Source organism: Euprymna scolopes, chromosome 8 (assembly GCF_053919585.1).
Source record: "Euprymna scolopes isolate OS-2025 chromosome 8, ASM5391958v1, whole genome shotgun sequence".
NCBI lineage: Eukaryota > Metazoa > Mollusca > Cephalopoda > Sepiida > Sepiolidae > Euprymna > Euprymna scolopes.
The window spans coordinates 150960645-150973887 of NC_136489.1; the positions used below are offsets into that span (position 1 = coordinate 150960645).

At 35.7% G+C, this 13243-nt stretch overlaps 1 protein-coding gene across 12 annotated transcripts in view; it reads right to left on the bottom strand.

Moving 5' to 3' along the window:
• Positions 1 to 13243, bottom strand: part of LOC145283838 (uncharacterized) — a 240039-nt gene that overhangs the window by 85524 nt on the left and 141272 nt on the right. For all 12 annotated transcript variants that reach the window (XM_080132940.1, XM_080132937.1, XM_080132947.1 and 9 more), the window contains one exon: positions 415 to 495. In XM_080132940.1, the coding sequence (XP_079989066.1) occupies positions 415 to 495 (81 nt within the window). The remainder of the gene's footprint in view (positions 1 to 414; positions 496 to 13243) is intronic.

Below are 13243 nucleotides of genomic sequence, written 5' to 3' on the forward strand. Positions count from 1 at the left end.
AACTGCATGGCTGGTTCCGCCATTATACTTCAAGTTGCTTCTGTGTGAGTCCATTCGTTATATCTCTGCATTATTCTGCATTCCTGTAGTGAAATAAGTGATATCGTTTAAATACAATCATATTATATTTAATATTTGTTTTCTTTAAACACATGAAAATTTATTTATATATTTGATAACAACATTGGTGTTCTTTATGACAACATAGCCAAAGATGTTTAACCTACCTCCCATAAACAGCATAGTTTTTTGACTCTCACGCTTCAAAATGTTGCTGACCCCTGGTCTATATCGATATTGATTACAGCAAATATGTACTTCCCAATGTGTTAGTAGTTGGTGGGTTGCACTAATATATAACAAAAATGCAAAAGTACAAAACAAAACAAAAAAGACAAAAAAAAAGAAACATACATGAAAAAAATTTCATTGTCTTTCTTTCCTTCCGAAGCCATCCACAATAAGTGCAGATTGCCGTTAACAATTCTTCACAAGCTGAAATTAAAAAAAAAAAAGACAAGAATATTTTATCAATTCATACTGTAGAAATGTTTTGTCAAATACAGAAATAAGATATAATATATAATACTAGCGGGGAGGGAGCCCAGCTTTGCCCGAGCATAAAATACGCTTAAATATGATATTTTAATTGGTCCAGATTTTGTATATATTATTATTATAGAGTTTATGATTATAGAGTTGTGATTTCAAAAGTAAAAAAAAAAGAAGAAATATTTAGGTGCCATCAGTTAGAATCGAAACTGTAGCATTCAAAGCTGGTGACGTTACCATTGTACCAACGTGACACGCATATAAACTGATAGCTGACTGGGATAGCTTCCATACATTCATATCTGATCTACCTCTGCATTCCATGTTTAAAAAGGATGTGTCCTCTATAGTGTCAGACCTGACCGAATGGTTAATTGTAGGCATAGACCGATTCATACTATCCAAAAAATTCCAACAAAAACCTAACAGCCAGCCATGGTTCTTTCCAGAATGTGCTGCTGCCATCGTGCACGGAAATCACTTTTTCCATTGCTACCAACGTAATAGATGTACTGAGACTAAAGCTGCTTTCAGGACTGCCAGCAACCACTGTAAAAGAGTAATAAAAAATGCAAGAGCTATATGCTCAGTCCGTTAAATCCAAAGTAGCTGAGTAGCAGCTTGGTTCCAACCAGTGTTGGCAAATAGCAAACAGGATCCTGAACAGAAGCGTGCGTTCTATCCCAACCATAATCAACGGACCTGAAGTCGTCTCATCAGCATCAGACAAGGTCAAACTATTTGCCAAGAACTTTGCAGCTAATTCTATCCTATGCGACGAAGGCCATCAACTCCCCGTATTTCCACCTATAAAAGACAACACACTATGCAACTTACAAATATCTGTGCGTGAGGTTGCCGAGTTAATCAAGAACCCTGATTCCAGTAAAGCAACTGGCCCAGACGGTATTCCAATTATAGTGTTGAAAAAGCTTCAACAAGAACTTGCCCCCATACTTACAAAACTGTTTAAGCATTGCCTTAAGGAGAAGAGTTTCCCAACACCCTGGAAAACCTCATCAGTATGCCCTGTATTTAAGAATTCTGGTGATAAGTCGTCTCCCTCTCAGTACAGACCAATAAGTCTCCTGTGTGTCATGAGTAAGTTGCTGAAATCCATATTAAATAGACAAGTAGTCAACCACTTCAACAGAAATAACCTCCTTAGTGACATGCAATATGGTTTCTGTTCTGCTAGATCTGCAGCAGATGTGCTAACGGTTATATCTCATAGGATTAGCAAATCTCTTGACAAAGGCTTCCTTTCTAGGGCAATTGCTCTTGACATATCAAAGACCTTCGGTATGGTATAGCTGGAAATGTTTTCTCAATTATTAAATCATTTTTCTCTGATAGGCTCATAAGAGTAGTAGTTGATGGGCAGAAATCAGAGGTTCGAAGTATTAATGCTGGAGTCCCTCAGGGGTCAATCCTGGGCCCAACTCTCTTCCTGATCTACATCGATGATCTCCCAAAACACATACTTAAATCATTCGTTGACATCTATGCTGATGACACGACCATCTATGGCAACACATCAAAGGCTGTAAATGACAAAGTTCTCTCTGATTCTCTCTTCTCTGATCTTGAGCACGTGGTACAGTGGGGGAAGAGGTGGCTGGTTACTTTTAATGCATCTAAAACCAAGTTCCTATCTTTACATCATCAACGCTCTGATCTCCATCTTGCATCAATTGAAATAGATGGCCCTCATCTTGGGGAGGCTCCATGTTTTGACAAGCTTCTGGGTTTGACCTTTACTCCTGATCTGAAATGGAACACGTACATCAAGTCTGTTGCCCAGGTCGCTGGAAAAATGGTTGGTTCCTTCTACCGCTCCAGAAGATATCTCACTACTAATGTGATTCTCTATCTGTATAAAAGTCAAGTACGTCGAAGAATGGAATACTGCTGCCACATCTGGGCTAGAACTGCTAAAAACAGCCTATCCTGCCTTGACAGAGTACAAAATAGACTTCACGGCTTAGTGGGAGATGCCCTTTTCTCTCCCCTGCAACCCCTCTCCCACAGAAAAGACCTTGCGAGCCTGTCTTTGTTTTATCATTATTTCCATGGCAAGTGCTCGTCCGAGCTCCAATCTCTGGCCCCTCTTCACCAATCTTTCACAAAAAAACGCCCATCTAGCTGAAACCACTGTCAATAATTTTCCCCACTCTTTATCTGTGCCTAAATCAAAACGTAGATTTCATGAACAAAGCTTCTTTCTCAGAAGTGCACGCCTGTGGAATACTCTTCTGTTTACTTGTTTCCCACCTGACTACAACTTGGATGTCTTCAAGTCCAACATAAACAAATTCCTGATTAATCGCCCCCTTAAGTAAGACACTTTATCAAATCTCCATTACTAACGATTACTACGATACTATCCCATTGATTACTGTACACGCAATAACCCTTATCCCCGAGTGGCTTCCAGGCCTTGATAAGTGGTGACCTCCATATAGAAAAATAAAAATAAAAAATAAAATAAACCGATTAAAAATTTAAAATAAACTAAGATGAATGTGCAAAATGTTTAATGATTTCTTCCATTTTGACCCATTTTTGACTTTTTAAAAACAATTTTAAACGGCTAAAGACCTATAAAAAAAATGGCCCATAAAAAACCCTGATCATTTGAGGACCCTAGTGCCGCTTTGTAATTTTTAGTTTTCGAGAAGATTTGAAAACATGGAGACAGACAAACATATAGCCGTTTATATATTAAATAATAATCTGCTAAGGCATTTTTATGTTCATACGTGTGTTATCAGCCGCACCCCCTTTTTTTTAGTTACTAGTCTCTTACTCTTAGACAGGGTCCAAAAGAGAATCACCAATCTAATAGATCCCGTAGTGTCAGCTATGTTTCAACCTCTGTCCCATTGATGAAATGTTGCATCCTTCTGCCTATTTTACAAGTATTTTAATGGTATGTGCTCCGACGAACAATAAGCCCTTGTACCCCTTCAACATAAATGCCTCCGATGAACCCAACAAGCAGCAAAATCCCACCCCTACATAGTAGAGATCCCTAGATGCCAGAAAGCCTTCTACTCTAATAGTTTCTTCTTTCAGACTGCTAGACTATGGAATTCCCTTCTGGGTCCCTGCTTCCCTGACTGTACTGACATGCAGAAGTTCAAGTGTAATGTAAACAGACATCTTGCTACTCAACTCCCTACATAGTATCCCTGCAAATTATGTCCCAAAATAAATATGAATATACAAAGTAAAAAGTGAAAATCTTAATAGTTCATGGGTTTTGTATACATGATTTTCAGGAGGAAGAAACTTGTTTGAGAATTAATAAATTTACCTAGTTGCTTCTGTTTTCTACCAAATGTGACACATTTGGTAGAAAACTAGAAACTAGATAAAGATGGAAATTGACATATCCAGGTACTGTAACAACACTGCTCGAGGACTGGCTATAGGATTATAACATTTTTCAACCAGGTACGTCCTAAAATGGAGTACTGTTGTCACATCTGGACAGGAGCTGTTTGGCGGTTCCTATCCTGCCGAGATAGAGTTCAAAATTGGCTTCCTCATATTCCGATGTCATAATATATCCATTTATTTCTCTGACGTAATGTTCGCCAAACGGCTTGATCATTTGTATAGGTGTCAGTGATTTATTTATAATTTTAATTTAGACGGCAATTTGTTATGCCTTAATTTGTCAAGCCTCAATTTGTCACGTGTAAATTTTTTAAACCTAAATTTGTAGTGTTTAAATATATTGTGCCTAAATTTGTCTTGCATAAATATATCGTGCCTAAATTTGTCATGTTTAAATTTGTCGTGCCTAAATTTGTCGTCCCTATAAATGTTTCGTGCATGAATATGAAAACCATCAGTCACCCCGCCCTGTCAAAATTTAAAACTTGTGTAAATGAATTAATTTTGTGTTTTATAATTGCTGTCGAAAATTCGGTATTTTATTACGAGTAACATAGTGGGGCAGATTGCTGAAACTCTTTCACTTGGTGATACAAGCACCAAAATTGAAATTTGTCAGGTTTGCTTCTGCAGCCATCTTGAAAACTGGCAGCCATGTTGAATTTTCTGATGGCTAACGTCCTTTTCTTAAAATGTATGTTCTGAACGTCATTTGTGCCCATTTTGGTGCTTATATCACTAAGTGAAAGATTCTTATGGAATATTGAGATACCCTGCCCCACTATGATGCTCTTTCCTCTTCCCTCCTGCAACCTCTTTCCCACAGAAGAGATGTTGCAAGTCGGTCTCTGCTCTATCACTATTTTCATGGCAAGTGTTTAACTGAACTTCAATCTATGGTTCTCCACCTTGTCAAACCTTCATTAAAAAAATCACTCGACTAGCTACAACCACTATATATGATTTCCTCCACTCTCTATCTGTACCTAAATCTAAACGCAGATTCCATGAACAAAGCTCTTTTCCCAGAACTGCTCGACCGTGGAACACTGTCCCACTGCCCTGCTTTCCAGTTGAATACAACATGGTAGCCTGCAAATCCAATATAAACAAGTTCTTGTTGAGTGTCCCCATGAATAATTAAATTTCACCCAATTTACACAATTAACGATTATTACACTACCACCTTACATTCACTCCCCCTTATCCTTGAGTGGCATTTGAGCCTTGATAACTCCCAAGTAAAAAAAAGCAAACAAATAGATAAGCACACTTCCAACATATTTATTAACCAATTAAGAGCACAAGCCACACCCAGAAATAATATTTACAAAAAGACTATTATATTTTTTTACAAACACAGACTTCAAATGCCCCCAAAAGAGAAATTGTAAAATTCCAAGTCACATTGGTAGACCTACGATTATATCTGCAGGAAAATGTGATGCATCCGACCAAAAAAATAAAATAAAATAAATAAATAAATAAAATAAAAATAATCTCTTCCGTGAGCTAATTGTAAATTATGAAAGAATCCCAGAGAGTACACAAAAACATTTTATCCAATAAGTCAAACAGACATATCAAAAAAGCGACCATCATATGCACCTAACTATTCTCCAGTTATTGCTATTACTGTCCCTAAAACATTACCAACTCTTTTTCCCTCCAAAGAACATATCTTCTCATTGATGCCAAAACTATGTAAGTCCAAAGCGTATTTTTCTCTATTCGTGATTTTTTGGTCCCCCAATTTATCGGAGATGGACCTATGTTTTCAGTGGCGTGCGTGCGTGTGTGCGTGCAACCATCTGTGCGTACGTCCATCCATGCGTGCGTGCGCCCGTTAGTCCGAATGATTGCCAGATAACCGTCCATTTTTCCTGAAATTTTGATACAAATTGTATTTCATTAAATAAATGTGCACAGTAAAAAAAATTATTTTGCAAAAATCCCTTTGCGTCCCCAGGGGCCCAAAAGAGGTCAAAAATGGCCCCAAATGTCCAAAAATTACACTTTTGCCCCATAACTTGAGATCCATTCATTAGATTTTTCTGAAACTTGGTCAAAATATGGAGCTCATTGTTCTTAATATAAATTTAGTATGAGTGACCCTGGCAAAATTCTGGTTCGCGTCCCCGGGGACTTTCAGTGCTAAAAATGCCCCTTTTTGTGGCTCTTTTTTCATGTTTCTAGAAAACAAACTTAATATGTCTGACTATAATAGTGGTTTTTCATGGTGATCAACTTAAATATACATGTGTTAAGGCCTGAAACTGCACCGTTATCCATTTACATTGGGGTTCGGCGTCTCCAAGGACTCAAAAGAGGTCAAAAATACTCCAAAATGGCCAAAAATAACACTTCTTGCCCCATAGCGTTTGATCGATCCATTAGATTTTCCTGAAACTTGGCCAAAATATGGAGGCCATTGTTCTTAATATAAATTCAGTATGGGTGACCCTGGTAAAATTCTGGTTTGCATCCCTCTGGGACTTTTAGGGCTAAAAAAAACATGCCTTTCTGGAGCTATTTTTTCATATTACTCAAAAATTTGATATGTATGTTTATATAGTGGTTTTCCATGGTGCTGAAATACAAATCTACATGTCTTAAGGAGTGAAACTGCACAGTTTGCCCATTTTTACTGGAATTCGGCATTCCCAGGAACTCAAAAGGGGCCACAAATGCCCCAAAATTGCAAAAGAAGACATTTTTTATCCATAACTTTTGACCCATCCATTAGATTTTTCTGAAAGTTGGCGAAAATATGAAGGCAACGTTGGCCCTTCACACTTCTCACATTCATCATTTCTTCACTATTTTTTGTGGCATCATCTCACATGCAGCACCAAAGGGGCTCCATACATGCGCAACTTGTTATTCCTTAATGTAAGCGTTATTTAAATTTTAATTGAAATTTGTAAGTTTAAAATGAAAGTAGAAGTGCAAAGAGAACTGGGGCTTTTATGGAGGCTTATTGTTATCCAAATTCCAGTGAAGACCAACATTCGCTGCCAACGAGAAATCAATGGTAAGTGGCTGTTGCGAGAATGCAAATTAAACTGCGAAGGTTATCATAAGGTGTGGAGAGTACTAGAAATCTGGGGAGACTTGTTGTCACTCAGACTTCAGAGAACATCACAAGTCTTTCTCAAAGAGAAATCTTTTATGATAGTATGTCTAACTACTCCGAGTAAGTAAAAAAATAAAAATAAGTAAAATAAAAAATAAGTAAAAAAAATAAAAATAAGTAAAAAAAATAAAAAATAAGTAAAAAAATAAAAAATAAGTAAAAAAATAAAAAATAAGTAAAAAAAATGAAAATAAGTAAAATAAAAAATAAGTAAAAAAATAAAAATAAGTAAAATAAAAAATAAGTAAAAAAAATAAAAATAAGTAAAAAAATAAAAAATAAGTAAAAAAATAAAAAATAAGTAAAAAAAATAAAAATAAGTAAAATAAAAAATAAGTAAAAAAATAAAAATAAGTAAAATAAAAAAAAATAAATCAATAATAATAATAATAATAATAATATTCTTCTTTTTCTTCTTTTTCTTCTTCTACTACTACTACTACTACTTCTACTATGAGCTAATCATAAATTATAAAATAATCCCAGAGAGGACAAAAAGACACTTCACCCAATGGATGAAACAGATCTGTCAAAAAGCGACCATCATATACGCCAAACTATTCACCATTCCAGCTGCTACTGTTTCTGTCACACTAAAATATCACCAACTCTTTTAAGCATTATTTTACTTTAAGGTCTGTCTCATGTTCATATAGAAAAAAAAAATTTTTTTGTACGTTTCAGTGTGTTTTAATAGAGTATGATAACCATTTCTGTTGCAAATTTACAGTTTGCATGGTATTAACCCCTGAACCCTGGGACTATTTTCCGCCCTTTCACAGCCTTCATTAATGCTACACGTGAGCGCATGGTAGCATAAACAGAAGGCTGTTAAATGTGCACTTGCGTACTAAAATGCCTTCTCACAGAGTGTAGTAATCTTTGGCGGACAATTTAAAATTAGATTAAAAACAAGTGGCTTTCCTGATATTAAGCCATGTAATGCTATGTTATCAATGGTGGCCATTTTTGTATGCACATATTTTTTGACGCACGTGCATCAAAAATATGCGCACGCATGCGTGTACAGAAATGGCTGCCACCGATAGCATAGAATTACATGGCTTAATATCAGGAAAGCTACTTGTTTGGGGCAAAAATATACACACTTGCATGTGTAGAAATGGTCACCACTGATAACATAAGGAATTACATTGCTTAATATCTAGAAAACTACTTGTTTGCAGGAAAAATATGTGTGCACTTACGTGTACAGAAATGGTCACCACTGATAATATAAGAAATACCACGATTCTTTTTTTTTTTTTTTCTCGTGTCTTTATTGAAAGATGAAAGCAGGAAAAAAAAACAAACAAAAAAACCTTTTAGCCAATAAACAAACAAAAAAATGTCCCCTCACTAGGTGGCCAGAAAGTGGGTGCTCATTTTAAGTTAAATTTACATCGAAAAGTGATCACTCACTTTTTGAAAAGGTAATTTCTTCATATCATGAGAACTATTTCTCAGCAATAGAAACTATCAGCAGATTCGTTTTTAGCACACCGAAATCTACAAAAAGAAATATATTTTTCTATACCGAACATGAGGCGGGCCCTAAACTCAAATTTTACCCTCTTTTCACTGATGCCTCAACTGTGTAAGTCTAAAACGTATTTTTCTCTATTATTGTTTTTTTTTATTCCTCAATGTAAACGTTGTTTAAATTCGAATTGAAATTTGTAAGTTCAAAAAGCCAGTAAAACACAGATTTTTGTTTTTAAATCAGCAATAAACATTTCTTTGTTTATAATCAACTAAAATGACTGTATACAATTTTATTGCCTCCAATAAAAGGAGGATGGACCTGTAAATTCACCCTTGTCTGTGTCTGTACTTTTCTCAATAACTACACCTCGGAATTTTTTGAAATTTTGCACAAACATTAAACATGATATGAGTAAAAAATAACAGAATGGATTTTTTGGGAAAATTTAGAGCTGCCTTCAGGTTAAAATGGCTAAGATTTACACTTTTGTGTTTATTAAAAAAAAATTGATGCCTTGGATTTTTATAAAACTTTCTGAAAAGTTATAACTAACTGATTTCTATATAATTCTGTTTACCTATATTTTGTGATAACTCTTGGGTGTGTCTCAGGGGCTCTTTTAGGGCCAATAAAAACACTCCATTTTTGGGACTATTTTACCATATTTGTCCAAAATGTTCTGTGTACATCTATTTAGCAGTTTTGCATGGTGTTGAACTCAAATTTAAATATGTTAAGGCCTTCGGGACTTTTGGGGTTAAACGGGGTTGGGGGCAAATGATGGACTTAGTCATCTCTTTTTTTGCATGGTGCTGAACTCAAATTTACATATGTTAAAGCCTAAAACTGCACCATTTGTTCATTTTCACCAGGATTTGATGTCCTCTGATGACTTTTGGGGCTAAATGGGGGGGAGGGGGCAATGCTGAACTTAATCCTTTTTTATGCCTTGTTCACTGTGCACTCATGGGAGACCATTCATGCTTCACTTGTTTTTACTTATATATATATATATATATATATATATATATATATATACATTTTGTTAGTTATTTAAAAAAACAAAAAAATTGATTCCGGGGGGGGGGGGAATCTTAAGTAGGACCCCCCCTCCCCATGGTATGTGGTATTGTGGTGAATGATAACCCTAGTTAGGCCTAGCATAGACCAAGAAAAAGTCATATGGATATATTTTTTTATTTTTGAAATCACAACTTTATAACATAAGAATCGATAGAAAATTGACTCTATAATAATATATACGAAATCTGCAAAAATTAAAATATATTTAAGCATATTTTATTATGACCGGGCTATACAGGGCGACCCTGCTAGCTTGGATAAATATTTATAGCATTCTTGGCCTTTTGGTCAAGATCAAAGTGTAGTATCTGTTCTTCAGATACTGCAAGCTTTGACTAGCAAAGACCAGCTATGACTAGCAAAGACCAGATGTGGGGGCAACCCCACATGCCTGACCATTAACCAGCTCCCATTTCCCACCTCTCGGGAGCTGGTCCCCTTTTTCCCTCCCCCCCCCTTCACTCCTCACATTAAAAATCGGCCTTGTGCCTAATTTGCTCGGTGGGGGAGCAAATAAATACCATCTGTTCTTCAGATGCTGCACTTCTATTTCTTGTTCTCTTTCGGTGGAGGAGAAATCCTTCACGAGTGAGACAATTTTTATTTTTGTACCTTTTCTCCACGTTAAAAAACGACCCTGGTGTCTAACTCTGTCCCGTGGGGAGGCATAGTAAATAGGTACAATAATTTTGACCTTAGCCTTTTGGCCAAGATCAAAGTGTAGTATCTGTTCTTCAGATGCTGCACTTCTATTTCTTGTTCTCTTTCGGTGGAGGAGAAATCCTTCACGAGTGAGACAATTTTTATTTTTGTACCTTTTCTCCACGTTAAAAAACGACCCTGGTGTCTAACTCTGTCCCGTGGGGAGGCATAGTAAATAGGTACAATAATATCAGGGCATATCCATTTACACTGAACATGTACAGAATGGCCACATCAATATATTACATATGAAAGAGTCTACCCTGCTAGTATATATATATATATATATATATATATATATATATATATATATATATATATATATATATATGTATATGTATATATATATATATATATTTGTTAGTTATTTAAAAAAAAAAATTGAATCAGACAATCTTAAGTAGCCCCCCCCCCCCCCCCGGTGTGTTTGCAGGTATTGTGGTGAATGAGAACCCTAGCTGGGACTAGCATAGATCAACAAAAGGTACACTGACGAAGATGACCATAAACCCTGTCTCCCCAATTTTTGAGTGGCCTTGTGCTTAATTTTTTGTTTTTGTATTTTATTTTTGGACATTTCAGAGCAATAAAGATATATATAACTCAAACAACCATACAAGACACACTATCTTCTTCTTCTTCTTCTTCTTGTTCTTCTTCTTCTTCTTCAGACCCATTTAAAGATTGACCTACTTGTTTTCTGGGTCCCCATTAAGCCAGAAAACAGAGGGTGGTCTACCACCTAGAGAGGGTTGGGAGGGTCCTACTAACATTTTGTGTGTTACTTTGGGACTTTTTCCCTCACCCCACGCCAATGAACTAAATACAACTTATAACTTATGAACTTATACAATTTTATTTTTACTTTATATATATATATATAGTAAGTTATAAAATGTATATTGCAATTAAGCTACACAGAATATTCTGCGTTTCATGATGCAGAATATTCTGTGTAGCTTAATTGCCATATATTATATATTTTATATTTTATAACTTACTATCTAGCTCTACCTACGTATATTTACTGTTGAAGTAAATACTTAAAGTTTATGCATAAATTTATACTTTCGTATATTAATTAATGTGATTAAATTTATGAAATCTCAACACTAATGTACAACGTACTGTACATGCAATAACCCTTATCCCTGAGTGGCTTCCGGGCCTTGATAAGTGGTGACCTCCTTGTAAAAAAAAAAAATTAAGTAATCATTATATATATATATATATACATACATTGTTTAAAAAAAAACATTTGATTCAGGTAATCTTAAGTAGGATGACCTCCCAATGTGTTTGTGCAATGAATAACGAGGATGACCAGAGACCCCCTCTCCCCAATTTTTGAGTGGCCTTGTGCCTAATTTTCTGTTTTCATATTGTGTTTCGTGTACATTTCAGGAAAAAAATATATAGCTAACTCAACTAAATTTCAACAATATAATGCCATCATCAGGAATATAATCAGTTTGTGTTTTTTCTTCTTCATGTCATTTCATCATTAGAAAAGTAAAGTGCATTCTTTCATTGCTGATGTTTTCAAATATTTTCTTCAGGAGACACGTGTGGCCTACGTGAAATGGAATTAGTGATTTTTTTTTTCACAATGTAAACATTGTCTAAATTTGAAATGAAATTTGTAAGTTTAAACAGCCAGTACAATGCAGAAATTAAAAAAAAATTAAACATTTATTTATTTATAATAAAAACAAAAATTTGTTTTTTAATTAGAACAAAAAAATTTGCATTATACTGATTTTTTAAACTTACAAATTTCAATTCATATTTTTCTCTCTTTTCAAAATACAATTAGATTACACACTCATACATTTTCTGTCTTTTCACATCATCATCATCATCATTAGGATGGGCTCCTTGCCCGGACCAATCTAACTCTTCCTCTCCAGAGTTTCCTGTCTTCCATCAGCTGCCTCAGATCTTCAGGTTCACAATTGGCATCCTGTGCTATTTGCTGGATGTACGTGGATCTAGGTTGTCCTTTGCTTGCGCGTGCGTCCGTGTCGTGGAGTCCATAGCAATACATCACTCACAAATTCATGCTTGCTCCTCAGACAGTGACCGGCAAATCGTAGGCGTCCCTTCTTATGGTATTAGATATGGCAAGTAGGTTGCCATAAAGTTGCTGCTTCATGAGATGATTTTGCCAAGATATATTTAATACTGTTCATAGCATACAGGTGTATGTGCCGTCTAGTTTTTATTGAAACCAACCGAGAGCTGTTTTTAGTATCCTCGCTGTTCCCTTAAGTGCAATTGTCTGGATCTCTTTTGCACTTGGTTCACCAGGAATATTGATAAGGTAGGACTTCAGGTTCTTCTTCATAAACCCTGTGGTACCTATAATAACTGGTATGATTGATATCTGCCTAAGATTCTAGAGTTTTTTCATATCATACATGAGACCTTTGTATTTGGTCTGTTTCTCCATTTCAGCTCTGTTCAGACCTCCATCATTAGGGACACTCACTTTAACCAAGGTTGCCACTCTCTCTGACTTATTCCATATAACTATGTCAGGTTTGACAGCAGCATTTTCAAGGTAAGTGGCTGTAGGGATTACATGGTCGTAATGTATATGTATGGTAGTATATGTAATTTCCAACTGTTCTTCCAGGTTGATGTTCCCAGCACTTGTTGTTACACTGGATGTTTAATTATTTACATGGTCCAGTGGAGGTACTTATATACTCCATCATGTCTTGCTGTGTAGTAGTTGTCCCCCAAAAGAACCTTGCAACTTGATACCAGATGGTTCAAACTTTCCAATTCTGTGTGGCAGAACCTGTTTTTGTACTGATCCCTGCCATCTTCTTGAATGCATTGGTCATCAATCTCTGGTCTTGAGCAGCCATTAT